Genomic DNA, 27,447 nt, shown 5'->3' with positions numbered 1-27,447 from the left:
GAAATCTCTCTCTGTTCAATATATTGTTCAGTGACTCATCAGGTTGTGCCACATGAATACCAGAAGATGCAGTGTTGTGAAGGTAACCACTTCATTCACTGGAGCAAACCAGGCAAGATGAGTGAGATTTTTTAAATACTTAAATGTTCATCGCCAAACTAAAGATTGTACAGTTTTGATTTCAGATAATTATATTTCATTGTGTAAGTATTGCAAATTAATCCATGGTTGGATTAATAGGTCTGGGTTAGGTTTAGAATTATGTTCTTGTTTTAAGGAATTCTTATGTTTCTTTGTAGATGCATTGGTCAAATGTTTCCCATAAAGATCTAGATACTGATTTTGTTATTATTTTTCATTTCAAAATTTGCACTTTAGGATACCATGTAACTAATATTATAATTTTTGTATTTTATGTGGTCTGTCTCTGGAATTTGCCGTGTGTATGTGGGTAAACTGTGTGTATCAACCAAAACTGAGGTCTCTTGTAAGCAAAGCAATTTTGATTTAAAAGAATTATTCTATTTTTGGATAAAGTTACTTTAATCTAGAAGTTCTCTATTTTACTTTAAATACTTGTACTGGTTTTGGGCTTCAAGCACTGCAAACCAAAACTATATAAAATGCGTGTATATAAAATTTATTTTAAGGAACAATGTAATATTCACTATATGAAATCTGGATTCCAGATGTGTTCAGCTAATGTGTGGTACTTCTCCACCTCACTCAGCAAACATATGTTCTGATTCTTTCATTATACCAGTTCTATATCCTCACCAAAAAAGGAATTTGTAAATTCACAATACTTGTTTCCTAAATGACTTCTGTAATGACTTTTAGCTGAAGTAGTAATTCTTCCTGTCCTTTTTGTGGAAATGGGTCTGGACCATGACTGATGGGCTGAAGTGCCTTGTCTATGCACAGAGAAGGTGTCTGACCATCCAGGAGAAAAATAAGTATGCTGATTGTTGTTTTTCCCTTTGCACTCAAGTCAGAGAAGGAGTTGTCATTACAGGAGCAGACATTACTGAAACCTGATTCAGTACCTCCTATCTACCATTCATCTTCTCCCTGCTGATTTGCCTACTAACATTTACCGGGGGAAGAGCATTGATGTTCATAGGTAAGGTGACCCTTACCTTCTGTGAAAAACAAAACACAAAAAAGGAAAACAAACAAAAACACGACACTGTGTAAAGAAAGGTAATACTACTTAGTAAAGTTTTGTTTGTTTGTTTGTTTTTTCCCCTGAATTTATGAACCTGTTCTTATGGCAAAAACAGTCAATGAAAATATTTTCATTACTCATGTTTTTCTAGCTTGGGCTCTTGAGATCCTCCTTGGAAAGAAAGGAGAAAGAGTGCAGTCTTCTCGTCTTCTCCACTGTAATGAGAGAGACATCTTGACGGAAAAAAAAAAAAAAAAAAAAAACAAACAAACAAACAAACAAACAAACAAACAAACATGTTCATCATATTCATTTGAATCAATACTATATCAATACTATGATATACTATCTAATTTAGAATCTAATTTAGAGTCACAGAATCATAGAATATCCTGAGTTGGAAGGGACCCATAAGGATCATTGAGTCCAACACTTTAGTTACTAAATGTTTCAAAAAATTTCACAAAATTTTTGTATTTTTCCCTACAGTAATACAAAAGTTGTTATATCAAGTGAAATTAAATATTGCCTTCAACCAAAATTGCTTTGAACATGAAGAAATTTTACCAGAAAAGAAAACAAGGATTTTTCATGTTGCTTCCTAGCCCTCCAGAAAATTAAGTTCATCATTAACTTAAGTCAATACACTTCCTTGTATTGCCCTCCTACAGATAAAGTCTACAGAAATATGTCTTCCTTGCAAGATCAAGGCCTTATATCCCTTCTTTTGTAGTCAAACAAACACTGTCTTAGCTATCAGTTCAAAGAGTCTGCCTCAGTTATGTACCTCAAAATGAATTTTCATGGATACTGCTTCATGGAATTAGAACAATTTCTTCAAAAATAGGGAAAAATAAATAGCAATAGTTAGACAGTTCTGAACTTGTAATTCTCTGAGTTATATTTATTCAAACAGTTATAATACATCAACAATATTGTTTTCTTTACCTTGTCAAAGATTTTCTGCTTTTGTTAACTACAAAGGATTAAGTCCATCACATTTAAAAACCTTATGTCATCTCACATGACTGTTTCTAGTTAATGTCTACTCGTACAATGTAGTACCTCAGAAAATTATTTTTGGAACTTTAAAGAACCCTTGTGAGCTTCTGCTGCTGTTTCCAGAAATGTGTGTTGTTTCCATCATTTCTTATATCTGCAATCAGACATTGAATAGTTGGCATGGAATTTGTATGAAGAACCCGTCCAAAGGCAGTAGTTTATTGGACATTATTTGGAAACTATTGCAGCATTATAGGAGAGAAATTCTGATTCTGTCTTGACCCAAGTGGACTCCAATATTCAATCATACTGTTTCGGCTGCTGTAATTTTACTGGGCTGAAGATCAGTAGTAGTTAGAGATAAATTACAAGGCAGTGTTTTTTGAGCTCATTTTAAGAGTTGCACAATGTAATAGACTATTTGTGTCAGACAAACTCCAATATCAACCTTTCTTAAGTCAGTCAGAATATCATCCAGCTAACAGAAAGTTAACTCTTGCATGTAAATAAAGAAGGTATATCACTCCTACAGGTCTTCTAATTCAAAATCCTTCAAATGTCCCTTTTGGTGAATGTTGTCTCCATTCTCTTCTAGTATTCCCAGAACAACCTCTGAGTGCATTTCCATTTGCATTGAAATTTGTTTCTGTTGGATAAAAAAAAATTTGTTATGCACAACATCTGCATTGAATGGTACTACAAATTCTGCTTGAATTTTATTACAAGCTATTTGATTTATCTGCGGTTAGTACAGATTACTTCGTCTGTTATGATAACTGAGTTACAGAGATCTCTCCCTGTAATAGGTGATCATAAGCAAATTTGCTTCACTGTTCTGAGCCTTTATTTTGTTGCTTGTTGCCTTGAAGTATGATATAACTGTATACCTAGAGTTAATGTCAAAGTTACACTCTAGCTTTCAGTGGTTGTATTTATGTGTTGGTAAAACAGATTATCTCAGCACCATTCTTTGCAATCTTCTTTACTCTTACATTATGTCCAAAGCCAATGTCACTGCTATTTCAGGTGTCAGCACTATCTGAGGTACTGATCTGTTCCATATGTTTTATTCAATTTCTCTTTCCTAGATGTGCCATCAACACACAACTCAGCCACTTGTAGTAATCATCTAGACAACAATTACATAGATATGCTGAGGTCTTCCTGTCAAAAGTGTGTGTGGTGTTTTGTAATAGTTTGAGGACAGAGATGTCTTCTTTCTCATCTAGTAATATTTGATATATTTTTTGTGGTGGTCATTATTTGTTCTATTTTTTGTTTTATATAGTGAATACAAAAGATGTCTGAAGAGTGGTGCATGCAGTTCAATGTTTGGGGGAGATACAGAATATATGTTTGATGATAATTTTGTCTTTATATTCTGGTAGTCCATATGTGATAATCACAAGGGGTATTTTTATTCAATTTGTACACCATTGCTCGTGAAAAGTGTGCCAAAGGATTTTTGCATAGAAGAAGTAGCAAATATGACACCTTTAGATCAAATTCAATAAAATAATTTTGGCCATAAATATCATAGAAATGACTTTGAATCTTGAGAATGAAAGACTTGGCTTGAGTACAGTTGTGGAGCTCTCTTGGGCTTCTCTTTTCTGAGAGTATAAAGTAGAGGAGCACAGATTGCTCTTGGAAGCCAGGCTGAGGCTTGTGGAATGAACTCCAGGTGTAAGTTTAAAACACATGCCATCAGTCTTGTCATTTCTGATATCATTAGGCATATAGACAACAATTTATTTATAAGTTTGCCTTCGAGAGAGGAGGTTAGTGGAAGGGAGGGTACAGGAGGGGAGGGGATGGGACAGGACGGGAGGGGAGGGGACTCACTTCCCTTGTCTTACAATCTAGTTGTGATTCATGAATTTAGATGGTCCACAATTTCTATCAGGGTTTGTAGTTATGCTTGTATATTTACATTTAAGTTAATTAATTAATTAATTAATTAAAATCAACAACAAAGGATTGAAAGGCACACTTTTTTTTTTTTTTCCCCTGGAAGGAGAGAAGGTGGCATAGAAGCTTACATTAGCAATTGTCAGTTACATTCCTGAATGCACTAATAGAAAACTTCAAGGTACTGTACAGCAATAGAGTTGAATAGGACAGAGTAAAATGAATGAAACAAATTAAATCAAAAAAAAAAAAAAAAGGCACTGAAACAAATGATTTGAATACACCGAATGGAGAAATTCCTCATAACAGTTTTCTATTTCAATGGTATGTTCCCAAAACTCACTGTTAAGGCACACCTTTCCATCATGTGTTGCAGAAGAACCAGGTAAGAGACAATCTTACTGTGCTTCCTATAGCACAGTTTACTGTGTAGCTTCACCACAATTATAGAGATCTAGACTACTGTCTGACTAAAGCATTTTTCCTCTAACTCACACAATCACAGGCAGTAATAAAAAGACTTGAGTGTGCCAGCCAAGGAGCTGCATTAATTACAGTCACACAAATATTGGAAATACTTATTTTCTGTTTTGTCCAGTTGACTGAAAATTTTTAATCTCCTGTGAGATAAGCTAGCAACTGAACTTCCATTAGCATATCATCTTTTCCAGAGTAAATATCTCTGGACATGATTTATCTTGGCACACTTGACATAATATTCTCTTGAGGACTTTCTCCATCGTTTGTATGGAAATCATCGTCCTGTAACCTGCACAAGCACTTTGTGTTTGTTTGTTTGTTTGTTTGTTTGTTTTGGTGTTTTTTGTTTGTTTGTTTGTTTGTTTTGTTTTGTTTTTGCTTCATTACAAGAACTCTGCATACCGTTTTCCCAGTTTTTCTTAATACTGACCTGCTGTTCCAAATGCAATGCCGTGCCACTCTGATTGCAAGTAATACCATGCGTGTCAGTGTAGTAAGAGAAAAAGTACAGATACACTCTACCTGGTGGTGAGTCTCATCTGCAGCTAACCAAGTTATGATATTATCTGTAGGATGTGGAACAGGCATGGTTATAACTTCCAGGCATCTATACCTACAAGAGAGTAATACAGACATGCAACTCTAAAATGTCTGCAGGAATTAAACAATACTTTGCAATAGGTGCACCTGCAATGGACACTGGATAACAATTTAACTGAGTAAGAAACTTAAACACAGAGAGGAGATAACCAGTCAAGTGGAGCATGGTCTGTGACCCACATGAAATAAATTATTAATCTAAGGAACACATCTAAATTGAGGTGGTTAGGAACTGCCTAATATCTTTCAGAGATTCTGAATTCTTTACACTGACTAGAAAGTGAACTTGAGTACTTTGGGGGAGATTGTTTCCATAGGTATCAAAAAATTATTAATGATTTAGACATTTAAATTAAACAGACATTAACCATTTCTAAAGCTATACTACATTTTGTTTGTTTGTTTCATTACTGACATTTTGCTCAGCATTTTTCCAGCTTTTCCTCTGCCTCACTGGTTTTAACTAGCTATAGCTTTAAAAGGACTTTATAGATATACACACACGTTTGACTTCCAAGAAAAGCAAGAGCTTATGGCATACTACTATGACAAGTACAAAAAAATACTCCTATTTTAATAATTTAAAATATTACCTGTAAAATATTATAATCAAAGAAAGAAACATAAGGGACAGGGACAGGCATTACATCAGAGATGTCTTTTAACTCATTTGAAGTCTAGCACAATTCAACTTGAGTGTGAGTGGTGTTTGCATAGAGTTCATGAACACGTTTTGTGCCATCACAAAGGATTATCTGTTGGTTTTCAATGCTATGTAAATTTATCACAGAAGAGATCTACCATCTGAATTACTCTTGAGACCAGAAGCAATCCTCATTATTTGACCAGAATATTTTTTTATGTTTAGATGCAGATGGCTCTCAATTACATGTTTTACTTGCACAAGGGGAAACGTTCGATATTGTATTTTAATGTTAAGTCTTTCATAGCCATAGTTTCTTGAGTTTTTGTTTATTAAAAGAAAGTAGAAGGTATGGTAACCTCTTTTATCCTAATCAGCATTTAATCAGCAGTTATTTTAGTAATTAATTAATTATTTTACTTTTAACACTGGTTCCATTTAAATATTACATGTTACAAATACTAAGGTATCTTGAGTTATCTTACTATCCTGAACTTTTTTTTTTTTTTTTCCTCCGAAAGCCTTCTCTGTTATGCCAATAGGAACAATGTGTAACTGAAAAGAAAAGTAGTGGTGTCAAGTCAGTTGTCTGCATTTATTAGTGATGGGTGGAGGGCCACTAAAGGTACAGCAATGAAAATTCCTTCTGTCAGAATGACTTTCACTTTTTTTTTTTTTTTTGTAATCTGTTCAGTTTAGAGGAAAAGAATGTTGTAGGCAATACCCATAAATTATGAAATGAACTTGGGCAACACGGGAAATTCAATTCGTCTTTGGTGTGATTAGTGCTGGTGGCCTGAAAGCAGAACCCACAAGACCATGGGGCAAAATCACAGTGAGAGACATAAGTCAGACTAAGGTGGAAAAATGTCATCTATGGTGGCAGAGATATGGCTAAGATCTGGGTGTGAGACTGGAGCTCTAGGGACTGTGGTGGGATCTGTGAGATACTGCTCAGTAGTAGATGTAGTCTTACATCTAGCACACCTTTGTTAAAACAACAGCTGGTAATGCACAATTATCTGTTTCTTGTAAACAATAATTCATCTGAGAAGACTGGTGTTTGACTTTAATCCATTGAGTATGGTTTGCTGACCCTTACCTTCATCTCTCTTTTTCCCTGACCTCTCTCATACCAACAGTTTATATTACCTTCCAGAAATGTATATTACCTTCTACACGTACATATCAGCAAACCTCCAAGGAAAATTAGAAGGCAAAGCAATGTGAGGCTTAGCAGCATGATGTCCACTGTCTTTCCTTAGAAAGAAGAAAGATAATGTTAATAATGTGTGAAAGGCTATTTCATAAATGAATGAATTATATATTAATGACTCATAAATATTGCACCATTCCTGAACTGCTAAAGATTTAAACAAATATTTCACCAAGCTTTTTAGATGGAACAAGGGCTTCTGCATTCAGCATTGTTTTTTTCTCCTCCTTTTAGCCCTCAGCTTTTGCTGCTGTCTCAATCCCCATGTTCCTCTGCATAAATGGACTCCATCCCTTCCTTTCCCTGGATTTCTCTCACGCTGTGCATGGCTTGTCCTTTCACTGCATGTTTCAATTGAGCCCTGATTTCTCTGGATATCAGGCTCCATTTTTTCATCTGTCATTGACACTCCTGCTGCCCCAGCTGCTCCTGGATTCCTGCTGTTGCCACCTCCCATCTCCACACACCATAAGACTCATGCTGCTGCCTCCTCACCCCTTCACAGCTGTAACTGGTTTAAGATAAAATGAAAATAAAAGCTTTTTGTCAAACAAAATATTCTCTCTGACTCAAGAAGCAACATTTGTTCTTCATTATACTTACCTTTTTAAACCGTGTTAGGCAAGTCCTAAAGAAATACAAGTAAACATTTTGAAATACATATTTATCCTGTTCAGAAAATACTGTGCTTTTTGGTTTTGTTTTTGTTTTTTTACCTTGCATTCACTCCTCTAAAATACCCCAAATACCAAAATACAGAAGTCTTTGATAGACTTAAAAATGCATTTTTTTTGGCAAATTTTATTTTTGTTTGATACCTAGCTTTAGAACCATGACTATTTTGGATTCCTTTGAACTAAGTACTTTGAAGAAAAACATGTAGGAACAGTTCTTAAAATGTTAGTGGTCCTAAGCCAGTTAAACAATGGTTTTAGGACCAATCTAGATCAAATTCAAAGAACAAAAGATTTGACTAAAAGTTCCTGGTTTGAATCCACCTGCAGTTAAAACCAAGGAAATGAATTTCCACAAATTTGATGTAAAACAATGAAAAAGCTCCAAACCTCTGTATAGAACTAAGTATAAGAACAACCTTTATGTTCTACTAAAATACTAACCTATTCTTTATTCATTTTAAGCTGAAGACAAGAGTTTTCCCCTTGTCTTTTGAGCGCTCAGAAAATAAGTTTGGAACACTTTTTGGTCTGTGTAACATTAATTCTTTATTTTGAGGTGATTGTTCTGCAACGTTTTGTTGCTAACCCTGTATCACGTACACACTCAAGAGAAGAGGAAGCAGTGGTCTTTATACAAACCAAACCACAAAGAGGTTCGGTCTTCTTGCTTTCTTAACTCATACATTTTGAAAAGGTGAAAGAAAAAGAAGCACTTATTCTTTGAGATAGACCTTTTAAAGTTTTGTTGTTGTTGTTATTTTTTTTTATTGATTGATTGATTTTGTTTTGCTATTTTGTTTTTTGTCTTTTTTTTTTTCAAATGCAAATGTATAAATTTAGTCACATACAACAGTGGCTTGGCCTGCAAAATTCAGAACACCTCTGAATTACTATTAACTTCAAAGTGATCTATGAATGCTCAGAAGCTCTAAAAATTAGACCAATTATTTCAAGTTTCTATATATGAATAAAGCTGATCAAACATTTCTCTTTCAGCAGAAAGTTTCTATACTGAACAGTTCAGTTTAAATAGTTCTATTTTTCAAGGGCATATGCTAATTTTGATGGAAAATGAATGTGTTTCCCATGAGAAAACTAACTAATTCTTTTCATGTCAAACGAACATTTTAGAACAAATATTTTAGTTATGTCTTGAATTATGTTATTTCATTTTGATGTTTCAGCTTTTTTAAGTAGAGGATGAAATGCCTCTTAAAAATGCATTCTTAAAGAAATGTAACATAACTTCCAGATGAAACATCAGAATGTCATGTGGAAGTAAACAAAAAGCAGGTCAGTCCACATTGCTTCAAAACTTTCAGCAGAAAAAATGACACATTCCAAAATAAAATACTGAATGGACATTTTTCCTTTCAAGTTACTACATGGGAAGTGTCAATATTTTAAAAATATCTGTGTCTGTGAAATTAAGTATGTGTCTTCCATGAAATTACCACAAATTATATTAATAAAAACATTTTTTTTTAATATAAATAAATAAAATCTAGGCAGCATTAAAATGCACTACATAAAGTCTACTTATTATATGTATTCCCAATTAAAAGCAGCCAAAATCATCTCAACAGAATACAAAATAAAATGGACAGAAAACTCTTTCTAGGTATCAAAATAGATGCTTAAAGAAGTTTGCCTGAGCATGCAATCCTTCAGTGTAATATATTCCATAGATTTGTTTTACAAAAGTCACTAATCCTCTCTGAATACAGGAAGGAAGAAGGAAATAGGCATATTACATGAACTTGTGCATATGTGCAGTATGCGCCAGAGGTAAATCAACTTGCTGCACTGAACACATGGAGATATGACATATTATACGCAATTGCAGTCTTGTCTTCCACAAACTTTTCTGAAGGAAAGGAAACAAGCTGTGGTTGTTAAGCTCCAACAACAGCTGTAGAGGAAGTTGGGAAACCAGCGGTGTTGAAAAGTCAGACAGCTGCAGCTGCTGAAAGAAAGGTTTGGTAGGCTGGAATCAGGGTGGATAACTGCTCAACTCCATTTCCTTTTTCTAGTGAGGGGATGGCAGAGAATGAGTAAACCTACATTTCCCTACTAGGAACAGCCCTTCTAATTTTACCTCCCTCCACTGTCTGACTATCAGCCTGACATGAGGCACTAGGAAGACCTCTCTGCATGCTAATGTCCAAAGGTCACGCTCTCTTCAATGAGAAGGAAGAAGCATTTCCAAAAGGCAATTCAGGTTTCTGATGGGCTGAAATGTGTCCTCTCCTTCATCATAGTGAGCACATGAAGCTCCTCTCTCTGAGTATTTAAGAAGTGAAATGCTTCTGAAATGAGGTGAATGAATCTGGGCTGCAGAGATGGTAGCTGAGAGGTGCCAACAGAATAGTGGGATGTGGTAAGGCATTTGGTGGAGTAGACAGACTGCATCATATAAACCCTCTGAGTGAATTTACCTTCAATCCGTTGCAAAAATATTAATGTCTGGCCTTGTGTTTCCTGTCTCCTCAGATAAACATGTATTTGAAACTCAATGAATCAAAAAGACATATGGCAAAAATACAGTCTGATGCATTAAATATTTATCTTGAATAATTTTATTAACAATAGCATTCAACAGTTTTTCATGTTAACATGCAGAGACAAGTCTGTACATTCCTCTATGTAAATATTGAGTGTCACTCATTCTATTATCCAACTTCCCCTTTACCTAACCTGACATTATGAAGCTGCTGTACGTGGAGGCATTTTTCTAATCACGGAAAGCACAAGAGTCACTTGTTAGCATATGAACGTTAAAATCTTGTCATAGGAGGTCAAGGAAAAAACATGGTTCTTGTTTAATTTGTACTAAAGCAAACTGTGGGAGCCAGAGCACATATATTTGAATGTGAGCGTAACTACTTCCTATCTCTGTCAGATGAGAGATTATTCTCCTGATGCAGTAATAGAAATATGTTAAATTTAGTCCTTAAGGACTACATGATTTGATGAGCTTTATGACATTCATGTGTTTCTTGGCTTACTGTCTTCAGGTGAAAGCATTCATAAAGATGTCCATTGCAGAACAGGCAGGGGGATGTTGTGAACCATGCAGCTGCGGACCATTTTTGTTTTCTAAAGGCTGCCAAAAATCACACTGGGAGACCAGTCCTGTGCCATTAGATCTAACCTATTAGATCAAACGGTACATTTCCCAACAGCATGTAGAACTGTGTGACCTGGTGCATGGCATGGACTTGCACATACTGCTACAGTATAGTAATAATAATACAGTACAGCAAAGAGAACAGAAAGTAAATATGCTAAATTATACTAATATATAATGATAAGAGTTATGAATGATAAATTCATGATAACTTACCATCATGAATAATCACAGGTTCACTCCAGTCACTCCATATCTCGTTTCTTATGCATACCTCTTTCTTTGCCCTCACTTGTGCTGTATATTTTTTTGCTGGCCTATGAAGTGGATACTCATATTTCTCTGCAGCAACATTTACAATCTATCAAGACAGGTTTAAGGGGTTATTTTAGGTGATTTCACGTTGCAATTGAAACAGATAAAAGTCTATGGATGTCAAATACTACTTAACTACAATGTCACTTACCTAATAAAAAGAGATTTTCAGAAAAAAAAAAAAGTGTATATATCTGACACAATCTGTCTTTTAGCTGGCATGTATTAAAACTCAACTCAGGTTTAAAAATTAGGAGGTTAAAACTAAAAAGATGGAAGGAAGTATCAGCCGTGTGAATGGTCAGAATCTGAAAGCACCTATTCCCTTTTTTTTTTTTTCTCACACCAAATATAGGATGAATACAGTAATAATGAATCCACAAGTTTCAAAGTTTTTGTAGTGGGTAGTGTGCAGTCTTTAGTTTTCTGCTAGAAAAAAAGCTTTCAGTTTTCAACTGTCTAATGGTGAGGGTTCTCCATTATTTTAGTGACTATTTTGAAACATCTTTAATTGTGTCTATAAATGAAAGCACATCACTTCAAAAGATTAAACATATGCAAGGTTCACCACAGTCTATAACAGAGGGTTCTCAAAATCATTTACCAACTTTGAAAACTGGAGCTAGGTGAAATAAACAAATAATGCTAAAAAATTAAGAAAGGAATAAAATAAATAAATTAAATTAAATTAAAAAAAAAAATAAAAAGACAAGAAGCTTCTGCTCAGAAAAAAAAAAAATCAGCATTAATGCTAGGAATTTGCAAAGAATAATACTCAGTATTTCTGAATACATATCTCAGAAATAAATGAGCACAGAATCTTTGCATCGTTGGGGTTAGGAAAGCATAATTAGGGCAACTTTAAGAAAAGGTGACCTACTGCTTTCCTTATATTGATCACAGTATGGATTTGGCTATGTATCACACAACTTCTTTCTCTTCCTTCACTCTTTGTGACCCTCTTTCCAGATCTGTTGCCAGAAACAGATCCAGAAGCATACATGCTAAGGTTTTCAAAGTAAAAATGTGTGATATGAGGACTTTCAACAGCAAACTACAAGTACGATGTTTTAGTGCTCACTACATTCTGTGCCTGAACGTTTGTTCCTAAGGAGCCAATAATAAAGTCATGTCATTGTAAGAAATTACCAAAGTGCAAGAATGAAAGACATCTTGTAAAATTATGTAGGCCATCTTATGTCAGTGAGACCAAAAAATGGTAGACCAAAAGTTGCTGCACCCAGACCATTCTTGGAGGATACTTGTCTAACCTATCATCTGTAACTCAATGCAGTCACCCCAAGCAGGCTTGAAAACCTGTTGCCTTGCTAGAGTTTCCTTGGAATTAGAACACTTGTCCTAAATTTTAGCCTGTTTATCATGCTTTAAATTCAGCTAATCACTATTTATCTTACTCACAAGTAGTCACATGAGTAAGTATGATACTTAGGCTCTCATTAATATCCTTTAATGTACCAGAGGAGGGTTCACACAAGTTACTGGCACTCCTTTACTCTAGATGGTGTCCTCCTAGAACATGTCTTCAAAGCTTCTGCTCGTAAAATGTTGACAAAATGAGCAGAAGTTTTGAAAACATGCTCCAGGTGGTGGAGACTGAAGGACAGGTTTAGGGTAAATGTTCTCTGAACTTTTTTACAATATATTTATATTTTGTGGTGGTGCCCAAAACACAATTTGAGACTCCAGGTGAAACTTAGCAGCTAGAAGGAAGAATTAGTCATGACCTACATGAGACATGCCTATCATATATACTTTAATAACTTTTGACCTTTGTGTAATAACGTAAAATTATTGACTCAGTTTGTGGTTCAATGTAATCCACAGACCTTTTTTCTTCAGCTTTGTTGCCTTCACATTAATTCCTCATTTTTTTTTTATTTTTTTTTTATTTTTTTTTTCAGATTTATACATTCTAATCATAGGATTTTCCCTATTACTTAACTTTGTCTTGTTGATTTCAAACTTACCCAAAATTTCAAATTCAGATTTTTATTCTCCATACTGCTTGCTAACCCTTATTAGATTTCAGTCACCTGTAGACTTAACTCTCTAATTTTAAGGTTTATCTGTTTGTGTCACAATAGTATTATCTGTACACATGAGTATTCAGCAAGTCACCTCTTCTGGTATTCAGAATAAATAAATATAGACTTTCATATTTTAATAATTATCCTCTTAGGTGGATAAATATCAAATATCCACGACCCTGTTTATGGAATACCCTAATACCTCAAGTAAGTAAGTCTATCTGAAAATAATTAATACCTGGATTTGACCAGGAAACAGAACCTCAGTCTTGCTCCACTCATCTCTCTCCCATGTCTCCTGTAACACTGCTGCAGTTCTTTTCCCTACCTTTGTGTCTCAATTTTGTGCTACTTTGCTAGGTAACTACCTTTCAACCATTGCTACCTTTTATCCTGATTATCCTCAAATCTGCCTCAAAGATCCTTCACTTGGCTGGTACCCTCACATGTTACACTTTGTTGTTGGTTAACTCTCTCCTATCTCCCCAATCATCTAATCTATGAAAAAAAAAATAATAATAATAATGCATTTGACATTTCCTTCCAGAGGGCCAGAGGTGTTAGGAAGCTGGAAAGGGGCAGCAGCAGCAAACTGTAAAGAGCAGAACCCTGCTACTCAACTCAGGCACATCCTAGCCCTGGGCTGGCAAAGGACCTTTTACTCCTGGCCCTCCGGGCTTCTACCTCACTTGCTCTGCATCTTGAAATGGCAAAGTAACCTGTCTGCATTGGCAGGAAGGGATCAGAAGTGCTCCAGCACCAAGGATCCAGCATGAACCTCCCTTGCTCACTCTGCTTCCAGCTGTTAAAGATTAGGAGCTTAGTGAAAGGGCAGGAGAAAGCCCCCTTACCTAGCATGAGTTTTGAAGTGTTATACTAGGGAATGGTTAAGGAGATGATAACTATGTGCTGAGGTGGCCTAGAAGGAGACTAGTTGTCTTTCTTTCTTCTGGGAAAAAAAAAAAAAAAAAAAAAAAAAAAGGACTGAGAGGTCTCATATCCACATACAGACCCAAACACCTTTTCCACGTGCTGCAGTGGGGGCATATCAGAAGATCCAATGCAGCTCTGGAAGCTGTTTATCAGAACTAGCTAATAAACTAAACATCTGAACTAATAAACCCTGATGTAATATATGAAAATAATGTTATGTGTCCAGTAATGTGCCTACCTTATTGTATTTTTTCCTTTCTACTGTGTCTAACAAAGAATGGATATATATTAACTTAGTCATATGTTCTTTCAGACTTTAGTAGTCTCATTAGCTTAGATAAGCCTTTTATTATTACAATATTGTGCATTCAGGCATCTTAGCGAAGATTTAAGTTCTTGAAGAAACACACAGCTTAAAAGAGACCTTGAATGAAAACACCAAAGATTCAGAAAATTCACATTCAAACACATATCTGAGTTTTTTAGTATCATATGTTGAGTTAAGTGCTTGGCCTTCAACTCTTTGGGAGTGCAAATGAGAATCTGCCTAAAAACATTCCAGCTCTTACTGCTATGTACTTTTAAACCAACAGCTGGCAATGCCACCATATTGTCACCATGCTGCATAAGCAAAACTATAACACTGTTCTATTTTTTAGTGTTAAAACTAAGAGAAACTGCTGATACAACATGAATGATCATTAAATATATAATAAAGTATGTAAACAACAGAAGTGATTATTTTAGTGATGTATCTAGAAATAACATTGACATGTAAATTGTGAGCACCATCCTGCAAGGATTCACATGTATTTCACATGAATAATTCACCAAATATAACATGAATTAAGTATGAGAGAAAAACTTTGCAAGGCTGAAACCTAATTACAAATTTTAGCAACAAATTAATATTGCAATTTTAATTAGCAAAGATGTTTTAGTTTTGAGGAGTACGTTGAGAGTCAACATAGTGTTATTCTGTTGGCAGGAAATCATATGCTTTTAATCTACAGCTTCAGTGCACAGGAGGGAAGGGATGCCATCCAGAGGAACCTGTGAGGTTTTGAGGCTTGAGAGGTGGTCCTGTGAGAACTTTACACAGTTCATCAAGGTCAATCCAAGGCCCTACACCTGGGTAAGAGCAATGCCAAGCACAAATACAGGCTGGGTGGAGAATGGATTGAAAGCAGCTCTGAGAAGAAGGACCTGTGGTTGTTGGTTAATGAGAAGTTCAACATGAGACAGCAGTGTGTGCTTGCAGCCCAGAAAGCCAACTGTGCCCTGGGCTGCATCAAAAGCAACGTGGCCAGCAGCAGGGAGAGGGAGGTGATTCTTCCCCTCTGCTCTCATAGGACCCCGCCTGGAGTAATGTGTTCAGCTTTGGGGAAACATGGAAGTATTAGAATGAGTCCAGAGGAGGGCTCCAAAGATGATCAAGGGGCTGTAGCACCTCTCCTGTGAAGACAGGCTGAGGGAGTTGTGGTTGTTCAGCCTGGAGAAGAGAAAGCTCTGGGGAGACCTTACAGTGGCCTTCCAGTACATAAAGGGGGCCTACAGGAAAGCTGTCAGGGAGAGACTCTTTGTCAGGGGGTGGAATGACAGGCCAAGGGGGAATGGCTTTAAACTAAAAGAGGGTAGGTTTAGATTAGATATTAAGAAGAAATTCTTTACTCTGAGGGTGGTGGGGTCCTGGAACAGGTTGCCCAGAGAAGCTGTGGATGCCCCATCTCTGGAGGTGTTCAAGGCCAGGCTGGATGGGGCTTTGGGCAACCTCGTCTAGTGGGAGGTGTCTCTGCCCAGGGCAGGGGGAAAGAGCTGGGCAATCTTTAAGTTCCCCTCAAACCCATACCATTCTGTGATTCTGTGGTTCTATGATTCTATCATTCTATGAATAGTGCCTTTCTACAAGTAATTAATTTCCTGTTAAAATGCAACATTTTGCAGCTACACTTCAAAACAAATACATGTTCAGTTTCTGTCTAGGTGGGGGAGTGTTTTGAAATATCTACAAGCGTTTTTCAAACAAAATACTTACACATATTATCTTAAGATTCAGGTGGAACATCAAGAAGACACAGATGTTATCCAGGCAGAAACCGATTCAAAATTCTTGGTGTATGATAGAATCTTATTTACACTCAGCTTATTTAAAAAAAAAAAAAAAAAGTGTAATTTCAAAAAGCCACAGAACAGGTGAGGCTGTCTGGCCTCTGGAGGCCGGGCCCATCTTCAGGTGGCTTTTGAAGGCCTCCAAGGAGGAGACCCCATAGCCTCTCTGGGCAGCCTGTGCCAGGGCTCCATCACCCAGCACAGGAGCACTGCCTGGTGCTCAGGGGAAGCCTCCTGTGGGCCTGTTTGTGCCCAGGGCCTCTGGTCCTGGCACTGGGCATCACTGAAGAGAACCTGGATCTGTCTTCTTTGCACCCTTCCTTCAGGTGTTTATAGATATTGAAGAGATTCCCCTTAGCTTCCTCTTCTCCAGGCTGAAGATTCCCAGCTCTCTTAGCCTTTCATCATAGGAGAGGTGCACCAGTCCTTTCATCTTCATAATTATCATCTTGAATTTGTAAAAGTGTTTTCCTACTTTTCACATTTAGATTTTTTTTTTTTTTTTAAGCAATAAATACTTTAGATTCAAAAACTTAATTTAACTGGGAACATCTCAACAAACACTAAACAAAAGATATAAAGTGTTTCAAAGTTTTTAAATAACATTTTAAAATGTTTAACATCCTTCAGAAAAACTCTGAAAATAGCTGTAAATATTTATACAAGAAAAAGAGCTGATTAGAGTGAATAAATCTGTATACTATTTCTGTAGAATAGAAATAGTTGCAGTTCCAGAACAAATGAGATAAGCTAGAGCCTGGCCAATACATATTAGTGAACAAACTGATGGCAAAACACACCATACTGTATCTTTACAGTGCAACTGTAGCCATCCAGTTTTTCCTTGTATGAAAAAAAAAAAAAAATAAGGTAAAATATGCAAGTCTTATCTTTGGATAGAAAAGATACGGGAACAGTGATATTCAACATCTTTCAATAACATATTCTTTTGGCTGAAAACTACTTTTCTGAAATAAAGGTTTTTACCCTTTCTTCTGTTTCTCAGTTTTCACAAATTGATGTCTTTTTATCAATAGCAAAAAGTCATTAATCTGAGTGATGCTAATGTACAATTTGAATTTAAGATGAAAAGTAAAAAATAAAACAAACAAAACAGAACAAAAAAGCAGTCCACTTGAAAGCAAAAATGAATCTGAAAAAACTTCCTAAAATTTTCTTTTTGACCAGAAAGACAAAAAATGCTGAGCTATTTAAGAATGATCTTAAGGTTTCTTTAAAGTTTGAGTTTTAATTCCTTTAAGCTCAAAGTATGCCTCATTTTTATATAAATTATGCTATGGGGAGTAAGTACATTACCCCCAGAATGATTACCTTATGGTCCGTTATTTTCACTTGATACATGAAGCAGTTGTTACTTGCTGAACCAATGGTAGGCGGGGGTTTCCAGTGAATTTTAATACTTCTGTTTTCCAGGGAAACCGAGACGTTGATCGGCGGGTTGAGTTTCTCTGAAAATAAGCACAGAAATTTCTTCTGTACCTCATGTTGTTTCTCATATTTCTGCTGATGCAAAACAACAACAACAGAGTACATTGGTCTTTATAATAGACAACTGCCTGTTTGAACTGGAGTTTCCCACAGGCAGAGCAAGCACTCAGTGAACAAGATGATTTCTTTAAAAGTGCTGCTCACTAAGTGGTATCCATTTGTGCCTCAAAATAAAGGGAAGCAGTTTTTTTCTCATATAACTTTCCAGGCAGGAGGAGCAGGCCCTTTGTGTTCACTGAGTTTTGGAGGGTGTCGAGAAGTCCTCGGAGTAGGCTTTAGGTGGTTTAGGATTATTTCCACCGTGTCTTGTGGGATACCCTATGTCTGTCTATGAGTCCAGTGGTTTAACTTCGAAAAAGTGGAGTTTCAATTCTCACTGACGTGTAGCAGCTTCTGGCAAATATTATTCACTTTATGAGTTCTGCTACACATGCTTAAAACATCTATTTCTTTTTCAAATGAGCACATGAGCACTTGCTATGGAGCAAATGTTTTCCTTTGGAGCAAGACAGGCTTACATATAAACAATAAAAGAATAATTCCCCACCCCACCACATCTCATCATGAACTGCAAGGCATGCGGAGGCCATGTGTTCTGTGCAGGGAAGGTGGGCAGGGTTGGTAGCAAGGGATGTTTCACTTCCATGGATTTTAGCATTTGGTTTAGATAACCAATTTCTAGCATGGCAAGTGCTGGGGCACTGATCTCAGTCAGGTACAGGTGTGTGCTGGAGTGCTCGAGCAGCATGACCCCTCTGCAGTTGCTGTTGCATTGCCACAAAGGGAGGAACCACAGCTGCAGTCCTCCAAAAAAGCTCTCCCAGAAGAGGCATGTATTCACCACAGGGCTGTGGGGACAGAGATGGTAAGGCCTGAGACTGGCATGGCTGCAGCATGGCACTAAGAAGACAGAGACGGAGAAGGAGAGAGGGAGAGTGGCAACATTGCTTCTCCATAAAGCAGCTGCATGTGTTTTCCTGCAGTTGCAGCTGCATGAACCTCTACAACAGTTTGTATCATGTTAAGGTTTCCTGTTTGGCTTTTCTTTTTTGTTCCCTATCTTGAGAAGTCTCCTCTCTGAGTAATGAGCCCGAGGCAGGCTCCACAAAGTTAGCAAAAGCTTCTTTCGCAACCTCAGGCTTGTAAAGTTGTTCTCTTCCGCCTGCCCCTGAAACTGACCCTATTGGCACAGACCAGCTGTGAGGGTCGAGGTGTACCCCGGCCATGAAAGATGAGGAAGGTGAACAGCAGCTATTTTGTGTTTGGCAGTGGTAAAAACATGTTTCCACCTCTGAGATATTATTTCCAGAGCATCTCACCCTGCTGTGAGTGTACCAAGAGTAGGAATGCAACCCTAAAGAGGGAAATTTCTTCAGCCACATGGGCAGCTAGGGCTGAGTTATCTTGGGCTGTGTACAGCACAGGGCAAGCACGAGTCCTGCTTAGTCAGGAAGCGTGTCATGGTATGTGACAAGAACTGGGCTTGCAAGGGCTGGCACCCCACAGCACCTCCAGGACAAAGTTGGCTGAAGCCCAGTGGGGTGTGCTCCAGCTGAAGAAGGGGAGCCAAGCACAAAAGAGCCTTTCTGATGAGTGTGGTACAAAGGGTGCAACTGGCTTCTCAGGGGGAGAGGGCAGCACTGACTTGCAACACTAGCCTTGCAAGGGCAATGCCATGATTTGTAATGTGTGGAAAAGCATCACCTGCAAACACCCTTGGGGTTGCTGCACGCTACCAAACTTTGGCAATGGATTTTAGGAACAAGGCAGATTTGTGCTCTACACTGGGACAGGAGGGGAAGCTGTTGGCTGAACCAGCTGTGGCTGGCATGCAGCCATGCTTATGACTCAATGGAAATGTCAGGATGGGCTGGGAGGAAGTGCTGGTGGCCTAGCCTCAGCAAAAGGGAGGCAGTGATAAAGCTCTAAACAGGAGGGAGGAGATTTTAATGCAGACAGTTTGGAAGTGAGCTCCTCCCAGTTCAGCTATGAAACACCTAACACAGTGTCCTGCAGATTTATTTATTTTTTTTTGGGGGGGGGCGGGGGGGGGGAAGAACTTACATGTATTTCCTTGAAAATGTGTCGTTGTGCGAAAGAAGAACATATTGCTTTTAGCTGATTCTGACTGCAGTATAATTATTTCGGTAAAACCAATAATTATAAAGTATGAGAACAAAAGAGAATACTGTATAAGAATAAAAGAGATATAGCTCAGGATAGATTTGATAGTTTTTAATGAGTTTTTGCTTTTATTAGAGTTATCCCCAATTCCCAAGTCACAGGTTTGAAATATGATCAATACTTTCATGATTTAAAGTATTTGAGTCTACAATCTGTGCTAAAACTCAGAAGAATTTCTCACTAATGGGATTAATTCAAACATCATGATGAAGTAAAGAAAAATAAAGTAATCTGATCATTCAGGACTGCCAGTAGTTAAAAATCACTGGCAAAAATAATTTTAACTGAGAAATGCCTTCATAGATAAATAGAAATGTTACTGATATTTGAGAACACTCATATTCTCAGATCAGTTATTAGTGAGACTTTTGTGGGTTTATATTTCTTTTTCTTTATCCCTTTCCTCAGGACTATAAAAGAAAAAATGATAGAAAAGAGAAGAACTGGAGAAAAGCAGAGCTTTTTTTTTTTTTTTTTTTTTTTTTTTCAAATTGCATGGAATGAAACCTTTAAAACATTTTCTCACAATATCCTATAATTTTTAAAAGACAATTATAGATAAACAATTGTATTACTTCAAAGGAAAATAAATAAAAGCCTTTGAGCCACAATTACTTTTCTTTAATTTTTGTGTAAAATTCTCAGAGATATAAATGCATAGCAAGTTAGAAATAATATTTGGATTTTTCACACTTCCCTCTTTCATTTCTTTGCTTCAAGACCAACAAAATAATTAATAAATGAACTTTTCATAACTGGCAATAATGGACAATACTTACCTATTTTCTGAGGTAGAAGAGCTTTGTAATAAGAAAGTCCTCTTGAATTATTTTTCAGATCTGTTACAGATATATTTAATTTGATTTTTCTTGATGGCTGGAAATATATTCCTTTCATGTGGCATCCAATATTTTTCTTCCTTGCATTTTGTATATATTGCTGGCATTCAAAATATTTTCCTGTCTGTCTGTCGGGAGAAAATATGAGTGTTGTAGATAAAGTTACAACAGACCTTAGACAAGGTATAATAGACTTGCGTTAAGCAAATAAACAAAACAAAACAAACAAAAAACCAGTTTGATACTTATATTGCACAAGATCTTTACCTGTATGAAAAAAAAATCTGGATATCGGCAGGAGCTTCTGCTTTAACATGCCAGGTGCAATTGAAGAAAGAAATATTATATATGATACATGAAAGATTCTGAATATATACTGAAACAAAGAAATCAGAAAAAAAAATAAGTGAAAATATGATGTTTATTTTATATGGATTTTCTAATAACAACATGATGGATGCCTTTACAAACCCATCAGATATCCTTATTTCTGGAGGATAACTGGTGGATGAGAACAAATGGATCTTTCAGCTTTTGAGGATATGATAACGGAGAAGCACTTCTGCTACCACCAAAAATACAGTTAAACATAGTTAATACAGTTAAAGATAAAAAGATAATTAAAAAAAAATAAAAATATCTGGAATACTAGCTGAAGATCTCTACTCTTTTAAGTTTTCCTGAAGCCGGGTAATACAGAAAGCAATCTCAACAGACATAGGATCTGTCAGGGAAGATGGAGAGAGTGCTCGGGTTGTTCTGACATCTCATGCAGTGGGGCTAGAGTTTTCTGAATCTGAACATGTCTAAAATAATTCCATAATATTTCAAGATGCTATGAGTCATTTTTTATATCCATACCAAAAAAATGTCATAAATGAGGTTTTAGAAGCAATATGACTCCAAGACAGAATATTATCATGAGTGCTTTTATGTCTTAACAACATGCAAGAAATAACAGACCTGGAGGAGCCTTGTAAGTACATTCTGTCCAGCCACTCTCCTTAATTAGCTCTTCAGTTTCTTTTGCAAAAAGCTGTGTTTTAACTTTAGCGTTAAAACCAGAATGTAACTCAAGACGTATTATCTTTTTCTTTTCCTGTAGTCTTTCCTAAGAAGGGAAGGACAGACAATACTAAGTACTGAAAGGAAAATGATGCAAATTCAGTTACCAAATGTGTGATTTCACTTTAAACTGTGTGTAACTGTGGAACTTACTTTCCTTTCATAAGAGGTATTGAAGAATGTGTAACTCAAAATATACTTCACACTGTACTTCTTTGTCTCTTCTTCTGTCAGGTTATTGTTCCAGGACAGAATAACTCTGGAATCATATTTGGTAATCTGCAGATCATTATGTAGCCCAAGTTCATCTGCAATTATAATGACATTACACAGTGGAAGACCTTCCCCCAACTGCATAGACAAAGGATTTTACTTCCAGTAAGGCTTGCACATTCATCAGATCCCCGAGAGCTCTGTTCTCACATGGAGCAGGTTGTCATATTCAGTAATGTGACTTTAACGTGAGATTTACATTTACTTATCTATAGCTCCCAAAATGTCAGGTGATTCACTTTTAACTATCCTGGACAATTTCCTATGGGTTTGGTCTCTATGTATATCTACTGGCTGTAGAAAGAGCCTCGAAAAGAAGTTCTAATCAGACATCTGGGATGATTAACATAGGATGAACTGTTACTGAATATTTTACTTACCCACTACGTCTGGTTGTCCATTTGCCAGGCCAGTGGAAAACAGTGTTTTATATTGTAATAAAGTTAGTATCAGCACGACAGGAACAAATGTAATATGTGCCATAGCAAATGCTTTGGGCCACAGGTCTGCAGAAATTGAGACTCTCTAGTTGCAAGTTTGGCTGGAAAAACTCTTAGAACATGATGTTTTCATTTTGCATCTGTGAAATAATATGAAACAGTAACTTAACCACTTAAATAATGTCCAAAATATAGGAAGTAAGTATGAATTAACTCATTGTCAATGGGTCTTGTTGGTCCGTGTCTTCTATTATCAGGATGTTTGTATTTAAACCTAGTCTTTAACTGTGTGCCAGGGCCAAGGATGATGCATGTGCCATACTGAGCTGGTTTTGAATTGGGGCGCTGCTTAATTTGCATGGAAAGATCACAGAAATGATGCTACTGATAGTGCCTGGTAGCAGACAGCTTGGGTGGGAATCATCCGAGATAACTTTAGATGGTTACAGAAACATCAGCGCTATCTGTGGGAGTCCTCTAGCCTCTAGTGGCAGTAGAGCAACTGTCACTTCTAGGTTGTGATTCACATTACCTGTTTTAGGTATCTACTTTAGAATAAAATGAACGGTAACTATCTGAGGAGAAGATAAATGAATCCTGCCATTTTCAAAAGTGAGTATCAGCAAGAATATGCCACATTTACAAACTTTGGGATAGAGTGAGCAAACAGATAACACAGTGGTCGAAGTTGTTTTTAGAAAGATATACACATTGATGCTTCTCTGATGGCTGACTGTTCATTCAAAGGCAGTTCTCTTGCTGTAAGATGACCTCTCAAACAGTTCTCCACAGAATTAATAAGCCTCTGTGTTCTGTGCTTTTCACTCAACAACTACCAATTACCATGGCTTTGAATGTTTTCAGTACTAAATCCACACTCATGCATGCTTTTGTTTTATCCAGGGATCAGCAAAAAGACCTCTGGAGCTGCTGTCTAAAAGGAGGCAATGGCCATGTATAGGAAAATGTGGTCAGCACACCCCAAAAAAGTTTACAATAAGGTTACCTGGGGAAAAAAAAAAATAAAAATATATATATATATATATATATATATGCATATACTCATGCACATATGCATATATTTATAAAGTTATTTTGGTGCAATGCAGTGAGCAAGAGGTCATTTAATGAGTTGTAGAGTTCTCAGGTTGACGTTTATGAAGCGCTATGAAAAATCATGACAAAATGCTTTAAAATAGAGATTCCCCCACCTGGTTCTCTCTGGTATTTGTCTCAGCTATGGCAGCAACAACAGCTGCAGTGTGTGTGCAAAATCAGGGCATTTGACCATGTGCACAGCAAATAAAAAAGTATTTTTCTCTACTTGGTGTGCCTGGGAAATAAGACAGTTCTGATTGCCCAGAGAGGGAAAGGATAAGCTATGCTTGCCCTTGCTGCTCTTTAATGATACCCTTGGAATGGTATTGTTTGTAGCAAGAGTAAAAGTCAGGGAAAATGTAAAATGAAAACAAGGTTTCATGGGTTTATAACCCAACATGTAGTGGTTATAAAGATCTTATCCATTCCCATGGTGAAGCCACGAAAAGTAGTCTTAGGAACATGTATGTATTTAAATCAGTAGAAAGGGAAAAATGAGGGTGGAAAACACTAAACAAGTTAAAACTGAAATATTTGTAGCTGTCAGTAACATGACAATTATGGAAAACACAACTGACGAGGGACTTAAAATAGTCCCCCTATTTTGTCCCCTAAAGGGAACAAAATAAATTTTAAAATAACAAATACTTCCAGTGTTAGAAACAAAAATAGAAATCATCTGTGTGGCAATATAACTGACTGCATTCAAATGGAGAGAGAAAACACAGGGCAGAGAAAAGATTTTAAAAGTCTGAATAAACTTAGGAAAAAAAAAAAAAAAGACAGTTTGAGTCAATGAAAGACATTTCAGGAGAGATCACTGCTGTTTCCCAAAGGCGGCTTGTTCCTAGGAGTACCTTTTGTACAGCACTGAAGGCAATCTCTATTCAGTGCATAATGAACTCCTGCACCTTGAAGCCACAGGAAGTGTGATGGCAGACAATATCAGCAGGCTGAGAATAGGACTGGGCAAACTGGCATAAAGCAGGTTTATGACAAGGTTTCAAAAAGTATTAGGCATGAAAGTAGCTTCTGACATCTCTGATTTAACAACCGTGAATGCTGGGTTGCAAGAGGTGGCCAAAGTTGTGGAATATATCCCAGTGGTACCTCCTGTTGCCATTGCTGCAGACAGAATAGGAGGTGCACCACTGGGCTGACCCCACAGGACATCTCTTATGTTTATACACAATGCATTAGTCCCCAGAATACAGCAAAGGCAAAACACTGTAAAATAAGAACACCCAAGGTGATCACAAGGAAACAAAAAGCCATCCATATGTAAAAGGCTTTTCGATACCCTACTTGTCAAAGAAAGCATATTTTCATTTATACCACCATAGATGAGCAGAGTATCAGAACATTTTTTCTCAGACGTAAGCAGACAGGACTCTGTGCTTGTAGTGTTGTTACAAAGGGCTTTATGTTAGCATATGGTGCCAAAATTTAGTCCATGAGGTGCAAAATAAAATTAATTGCATGATTATTTTTTTTAAAAAGAACTTTCTAGTCCTTTATTTCTCCCCTGAAGAAACAAATTCTAGTCAAATGTACTTACAGAAAGATTTTAATGGGATAGAAAATACATAAATAATACGAATAATCTAAAAAAAAAAAAAAATCACAAAAAATGGCAGTCTTTTCTAAACAGTAATCTGTAAAAAAAAAAAAAAATAAAAAAAAATCACTTATTATGAAAGTATTCTTAATAATTAAATAATGTCACTATGCTTATATGTCTTTGGTTTGTTTGTTTCTTTGGCTTTGTTTTGTTTTGTTTGTCTCCTTGTTTTCACCGTTGAAGTTCAACTATAGCCATTGTGCCTGCTGGTTGCTGCCCAGCAATGCTTTTGTTCTGCAACAGTGGGTGGATGGAGTAATGTAAAGGGGTGGTAAAAAATGAGAAGCTGCCCACAATATAGCAGAACAGCTGTGGAGAACATAGTGATTGTGCAAAACCCACCTGGCAAATCTGGGAAATAGACAGTTAGGGCCAGAAAATTAAAGTAGTGAAACCAATATAAGCAAAACTTAGAGCAGTTACTTTTAGTTTAGGGAAAATGAACTGCTTAATTTTAAGAATTCAAGAGACTAGAGAATTTCCTGAAATGTAGACGTGTGCACTGGCCATGCATCTGAAGAAAGGCATTTCTGAAACCTTTGTGGATCTGATTATGTGACTACTCTTAAATACAAAAGCAATAATAATAGTAATAATAATAATAATAAATGAGGAACATCAATTTTTATATTTTGATTGAGAAAATAATAAAATTGTTCAAAAAGTTTTCGATTGCATTTGAAAAAAAAACTATATTGTGCATAATTTACAGCATAAATTCAGTCATTAAGCAATAAAATCTTGCATTCTTAAACTCAAATCCAATTTACAAAGCAGTCTTAGATAAGGGGCGTCACTAAGACTATGTGTCTTATTAAGACATACATGTATCTAAAACTTACACTTCATTTAAGGCTGAGAATTCATTTTTTTCAAAGTCCTTATATGTGATAGTACACAATGTTGATATTGACTGAGGAATAATGACATGAACAACATACAATAAATACATTTTAAATGTCTGGGTAGATAGTTAAAATAGCACTACTATTTACATTTGTTTTTTTCAAAACTTACCTTCTTTTTAATGCATGTTAAATGCAGCATCATTTGGACTGAGACAATGGCAAGGTCAGCACTGGAGAATCACAGAATCACAGAATCAAATGTCTTGATTTAAGACTATATTGAGAAACCGATTCAAGAGACTTCCCTTTTTCTCAATATGCCACCTCAGAAAAGCCCGTTGCCACTGTTGCTTCCTCCTATGGGACCAAAACACACCTCTTAATACATGGAACCTTAGCCAAATTCTTCAAAAATAATTTGAAAAGGCGCACCTCTCTATGACTAACCCCAGTGGTGAGAGATGATGTATTTTTTCTCTATTCATATGAAAGAGAAATATTTCCAAACATTTTAGATATTGCAATGATCTTTGATGTTTTAAGAAAAAGTCAGATTACAGAAGAAATTTAATTGTGTAGGGCAAGTGGTGACTATGAGATCAACAATCCCAAAAGATCATAACCTCCTTGCTGCTGTTCTGTTTTTGTGATGGCTAATATATATCTTTCACTTCACACTAAATTAAAATGAATTTATGGGTTAAAGCTAAAAATAAACAAACTGCCAGACAGATAAAAATCACAGAAATAATGGAAGAAAAAAGAAAAGAACAAAAGAATCTTAACTTTTGGAAAAGTGTCACTGTTTGTTTTACTCTTCATCTCAGAAACTTTGCCCAGCAGAGCATCTGAAAGTCTCCTCCTCTTACTTGCTTAGTAAATGGGGTTAATTTCCAGTTACTGCTGCCATACTGAAGCGTTGTGAGTGGAGTTCTGGAGAAGCCTTGATAATACATAGGTTTGATATTAACTTTTAATTTTATTCATGCAAGCTGATATTTTGTATTCCAGCTTTCCACCTTAAGCTGAATTTGATGGGAGAATTATGGATATACTCACTCATGTCTTTCTGGGAATGTGGTTTGGAACAGATATGCCTCTTCTTCGTGTTAAGAAGTTTATTAACTGAACATCTGAGACAGTTCAGGTTTTGGTGCAAAGGTTTGAAATGAGCCTAAGGTGTCAAGAATGAATTATTTGCTGCCATTTGCTGCACTTTTTTTTTTTTTTTAAAAAAAAAAAGGACTTCTTAAAAGTCTCATTTCACAACTGCTGAACAGATCAAAGTATATATCTTCTTTCATTTACTAGCTGTTGTGCTCCCCTCCAGACCATAGA

General features: G+C 36.4%; 1 protein-coding gene across 1 annotated transcript; it reads right to left on the bottom strand.

Moving 5' to 3' along the window:
• Positions 1-1,747: 1,747 nt before the first annotated feature.
• Positions 1,748-26,438, bottom strand: LOC101792942 (interleukin-5 receptor subunit alpha). Its single transcript, XM_021275237.4, has 11 exons — positions 26,279-26,438; positions 22,483-22,682; positions 21,983-22,137; positions 21,728-21,875; positions 21,032-21,140; positions 20,705-20,892; positions 17,565-17,701; positions 11,044-11,188; positions 6,977-7,064; positions 5,084-5,174; positions 1,748-2,816 (listed from the first exon to the last, which is right to left on the bottom strand). Exons 2-11 carry the CDS (start codon positions 22,583-22,585, stop codon positions 2,697-2,699), a joined length of 1,284 nt encoding a protein of 427 aa, XP_021130912.3. The 5' UTR covers positions 22,586-22,682; positions 26,279-26,438; the 3' UTR covers positions 1,748-2,696.
• Between the last annotated feature and the right edge of the window lie 1,009 nt (positions 26,439-27,447).

Source organism: Anas platyrhynchos, chromosome 1 (genome assembly GCF_047663525.1).
Source record: "Anas platyrhynchos isolate ZD024472 breed Pekin duck chromosome 1, IASCAAS_PekinDuck_T2T, whole genome shotgun sequence".
Classification (NCBI taxonomy): domain Eukaryota; kingdom Metazoa; phylum Chordata; class Aves; order Anseriformes; family Anatidae; genus Anas; species Anas platyrhynchos.
The sequence above is the reverse complement of the archived record's forward strand: the minus strand, read 5'-3'. Positions and strand labels throughout refer to the sequence as shown.

Coding starts and splice junctions, on each gene's coding strand:
- LOC101792942 (XM_021275237.4), bottom strand. CDS start 22,585: ATGGCACATATTACATTTGTTCCTGTCGTGCTGATACTAACTTTATTA. Junction 20,893..21,031: donor CAGATTTTTTTTTCATACAG/GTAAAGATCTTG, acceptor TTCTCCCGACAG/ACAGACAGGAAAATATTTTG. Junction 2,817..5,083: donor CAGATGAGACTCACCACCAG/GTAGAGTGTATC, acceptor TTTATCCAACAG/AAACAAATTTCAATGCAAAT.